Raw genomic sequence first — 2456 nt, 5'->3', positions numbered from 1 at the left:
TATTTAAACTTTAAAGAAAAACTAAATACACGGCATTTCTTATTTTTTTGTGAACGTCCCGATATAAATTTTTTTAAAAACCGAGTTCGTTCAAAAACATATATTTTTAGGCTGGGATGGGTTGGGTTGGGTTGTGAATGTGTATTAAAAATTGAGTAGGGTTGGTTGTGTAGGTGGAAGAAAGAGATATTATTTTTTTAATAAAAGATTGGGTTGGGTATGGTCACCAATGGAGATAGTCTAACAAGGTTAGGGTCAAAGGACAAACGACGCGAATGACGAAGGTTATGATCCTTGCCAATTCAAAAAGTAAAGGGCATGTACTGAAATTTAGTATAAATACAAGGGATGAAAAGTGTAATTTACCTATATATTAAAACTAAACAAACATCCGAATGAATGGCGGTTTTTCAAATTGGAGTAAAATTTGGGGCGTACGACTTTTCAGCACCTCTCCGTTGCGTCTGAGGTTGATCGGAAGTTACAATCGTTATCGGAAAACTTAAATACGATTCTCCTTCTCAGTGTGATGTGAGTTCATATTTTGTTGGATATTTTCATAATTACTTGAAGTTTCAGTAGTTCTAGGGTTTTATATCTCTCATTTCTAACTATTCTGTTGATGATATTGTTAGTCTAAGGTCAATATAAATTTTGTTATGTTGCGGATTGTTGTGTCTTAGTGTTAGGGCTGTTGATCTTCTAGTTTAGACATCATTTGATATATTTGTCATACCGACACTACGTGTTATGATCTTTTACAAAATGCACAATTTAATTGTGAAAAAGGTTACAATGGAATCTCAAGATTTTTGTATCATTTTGGTTTGAATTTTGTTAAGAAAGTGATTATAAACTCCAATATGTATGTATATCAGTATATGTACATTTGTAGGTAAAAGTTTTTGTTTGATTTGTGCATTATAAAGTGCTGATGGATCAACAAAAAGCCATCAACTTGAAGAAGCCGGTGTTGGGAGCATCACAATTCAAACATATTCGTAAGGTGAAGCGACCAAAAAGGAACTGGTTGGATCTCCCGTCAGAGATAACGGCCAATATACTCCACAGAATTGGTGTTTTTGACATTTTTCAGAATGCCCAGAAAGTATGCACCACGTGGCGTGAAATCTGCAAGGACCCGGCTATATGGAGGGTCATTTATGTGGACGCTTCTTTTGACACAAATGCTAATCGTGCATTTGAAGAGATGTGTAAGCGTGCTGTTGACAGAAGCCAAGGCCAACTAGTTGATATCACCATCGTGCGATTCTGCAATGAGGAGATTCTTGAATACATTGCTAACAGGTATGGTGAAATCCAAAACGCTCTGCATCAGTTTGCACCACTAATGACGTCTTTCAATTGCATATGTTTCTTTTACAGATCTATTCAACTTAAACGTCTCACAATCGCGTGTTGTGATGATTTTTCGAATCGTATCTGGACCAAATGTTTGGTGAAATTTCCATTACTGGAGGAACTCAGCCTTTATGCAACAAATATATCGAGAGAGGGTATTGAAACTGCTGGCCGTTATTGCTCCAAGCTAAAAACACTCAAAGTGAATCAAGAAAATTATAGGTTCTGGGATTATTATAGTGATGGGGAGTATGAGCCTAATGATTTTATGGATGATTGGATAGCTACGGCTATCGGGGAAAACTTACATGAGTTAAGGCACCTTGAACTCATCGGGAGCCCAATGACGAATGAAGGGTTGAAGATGATTCTGGATGGTTGTCATCACCTTGAATTACTTGATTTGCGTCGGTGCTTGTTCCTCCATCTTGGTGGAGATTTATGGAAAAGATGCTTACAACAAATTAAATGTGTAAAACTCCCCAATCATTTTCCAGAAGGTTGTCCATTTATATATAAAACGGATGAATTTTCTGATGAATTTGGTGGATTTTGTGAAGAATATTATGATGAATCTGAGGTAGGATATGATGAAGAATCTGAGGGAGGATCGGATGAAGAATCTGAGGGAGGATCGGATGAATAATCTTGTGATGAATCTATGACGTTTTTCTTTTGAAAGATGATATTGTGACAGTTTTGAAGTCGATAGAAGACTTAAAAGTAGACTTTTAGTAGCTTTGGGTCGTTTATGTTTTAAAGTTTTGTACTAACTTGTAACAACTTTATGTAAGTTTATAATTTTTCTGCACTTGTTTTGATACCAATCAGTCATGTTATGCAAGTTTATGTAAGTTTAGTACTTTGAGTCGTTTACTATTAGTAATTTTTTTTTGTTTAACAGAAAATTAAATATAGAAACTTTTTGGTCAGTTTAACAGAGAAATATAACGGAAGTTAGTTTTTTGAACCACAAGAACTTCTATATAAACAAGGGCGTAGCTTTAGAGGGGCCGGGAGGGGCGCCCGACCCCCTGAACTTTTCGCTCAGTAGTACTATATATGTAGTTTTCGTGTAGAAATTTTTGGGTGTA

At 35.8% G+C, this 2456-nt stretch overlaps 1 protein-coding gene across 3 annotated transcripts; it reads left to right on the top strand.

Annotated features, from left to right (window-relative positions):
• The first annotated feature begins 382 nt into the window (after positions 1–382).
• On the top strand, positions 383–2189 carry LOC110865826 (putative F-box/LRR-repeat protein 23). 3 transcript variants are annotated; one of them, XM_022115146.2, is made up of 3 exons: positions 383–531; positions 930–1308; positions 1387–2189. In XM_022115146.2, the coding sequence occupies exons 2-3, from the start codon at positions 935–937 to the stop codon at positions 2006–2008; spliced, it is 996 nt and encodes a 331-aa protein (XP_021970838.1). In that variant the 5' UTR covers positions 383–531; positions 930–934; the 3' UTR covers positions 2009–2189. The 3 variants fall into 3 exon arrangements, with proteins under 3 accessions (XP_021970838.1, XP_021970840.1, XP_021970841.1); XM_022115148.2 differs by having other exon boundaries at positions 392–531; positions 896–1308; XM_022115149.2 differs by having other exon boundaries at positions 392–531; positions 879–1308.
• Positions 2190–2456: the final 267 nt, after the last annotated feature.

This window comes from Helianthus annuus, chromosome 6 (assembly GCF_002127325.2).
Source record: "Helianthus annuus cultivar XRQ/B chromosome 6, HanXRQr2.0-SUNRISE, whole genome shotgun sequence".
Taxonomy (NCBI): Eukaryota; Viridiplantae; Streptophyta; class Magnoliopsida; order Asterales; family Asteraceae; genus Helianthus; species Helianthus annuus.
Note: the sequence above shows the minus strand (reverse complement) of the source record. Positions and strands in the feature narration are given on the sequence as shown.